Here is a 1,838-nt window from a genome sequence, read left to right as displayed (position 1 = left end):
GCATGCATTAAGTTAGTCATGACGGGCTAGCAAATTAGCAATTACCCTGCAAAGAATAACCTTATTATATAATTTACTGTCAGAGGCCCAGTTATCCAGTCCAGTCTAAAATCAGCTCTGCCATTATTCCATCAGTGCCATTTTAAACCTGACTTATTAGCCCAAAGACTGACAAAATTTCAGCCAAATTTTCACATTCCTATCCAAAATTGTAAAACTCAAAGTAAAGTTATATTGGTGATATACCTTAGGTTCATTCACCAATTTACTGAACAATATTATCCATTATCATTGAATAAGGAATCTAAATTTAAATATGCTATAAGTTTAAATCTATTTGTATTTACCATAACAAGAAAACTACGGCATCTTTTTCAATGACAATTAAATTCAATCATATGATTTATTGGACAATATAATCATATGATTATATTTAATTAAAAAAATTAAGCTACTGAATCTAAGAACTATATTTTAAGCAAATAAAAAATGCATATAAATAATTGTATCTAAATTTTATCCTTACCAAGCTTTTGCGGTAAAAAGGAAATAGTAAGCTAAATTTTTCACCACATCAAAATGTACCAAGAAGTAAAGTCCCACAGAGCTGACATGGAGAAATGGGCCTTAAATAAGATTAGGCCCATTCAAAAAACAACATCAAACAAAAAAGATTAGCCCAAGCTCGTGCACAAAACGACGTCACTTTCAGATATGCTTTCACCGATGTGCCGGTGATTGTGCCAGATAATGGCAGAGCACAATTCCCAAAAATAATTGTCAAAGAAAAGGGGTATAATCGGAAACCCAACAAAAAATATATATATATAAAACATGGCGGGAAAAAGAGCCGTTGCCAACTAAAACCCCCAATTTTGGCGCCAAAATCCCCAAAACTCTTCACTCGGTTTCTGCTGCCCGTGAAATTTACGGGCAGCCCTTTTTCTCTTTTTGCTCTTTATTTATTAATTACAATATATATATAATATAATTTTTCTTTCTTTCTTTCCATTCATAGAAATGGCTTAAGCCCACGGGTTTGCTTCACTTTCACACTCAAAATCAAAATATTTATGAACATCTTTTGCTCCAAACACAAGCTCTCTCTTCTCTATTATTATTTTCCCACTAAAACTCTCTCTCTCTTTCTCTCTCTCACACACAAAAGAAAGACCCTTTTCTTTTATTCTCTTCTCTGCTAAAACTCTCTTTCCAATTTGATTCTCAAAACAAGTTTGTTTATCTTTGCTTTTTAACTAGTTCTCTTGGTTTGTTCTGATTCTCTCATCTGATCAACAAAAATCCCATCTTTTATTTTCTTTTGAATCAATCTGATTCTCCTAGTATTCAGATCAAAACAAACAAAAAAACCCCGTCTTTCTCTTCACTTTGGTTTGTTCTGTTCTGGGTTTGTTTTTTTTTTTTTTTTTTTTATATCAAAACATAAAGGCGTTTCCTTTATTGGGTTTGATTCAGTTTCAGTTCAAAGGGTTTTGTTTTTTTTGTTTTTATTTTGAGTTTGGATTCTTAAAGAGATGGGTTTTTCAAAGAAGCCACAAGTGGAAGGAGGGCTAGTAGGCCTAGTAAGAGCTTTGAAGCCTATAAGTACAAAATCCAGAGGGAAAGAGAGCCCAGATGTTTTTGTTGATGATGATGAAGGTTCATGTGCCACAACTCCAACAGCTAAAGCAGCAAGAATACCAGAGATATTGCCTTGCCCACCAGCACCAAGGAAGCGCAGAACTACACCAAGATGTCATTTTAATGATGTGAGGGTGTTCTTTACTCCTCCTGATTTGGACACAGTTTTCAGAAGCCATGTTGAGAAAGCTAATTGA

General features: G+C 33.9%; 1 protein-coding gene across 1 annotated transcript; it reads left to right on the top strand.

Moving 5' to 3' along the window:
- Nucleotides 1-1,535: 1,535 nt before the first annotated feature.
- Nucleotides 1,536-1,838, top strand: LOC126702567 (cyclin-dependent protein kinase inhibitor SMR6). The gene has a single exon (XM_050401316.1). The coding sequence runs from the start codon at nucleotides 1,536-1,538 to the stop codon at nucleotides 1,836-1,838; it is 303 nt and encodes a 100-aa protein (XP_050257273.1).

Source organism: Quercus robur, chromosome 2 (assembly GCF_932294415.1).
Source record: "Quercus robur chromosome 2, dhQueRobu3.1, whole genome shotgun sequence".
NCBI classification, from domain to species: Eukaryota; Viridiplantae; Streptophyta; class Magnoliopsida; order Fagales; family Fagaceae; genus Quercus; species Quercus robur.
This window is presented reverse-complemented; position numbering and strand designations above follow the sequence as displayed.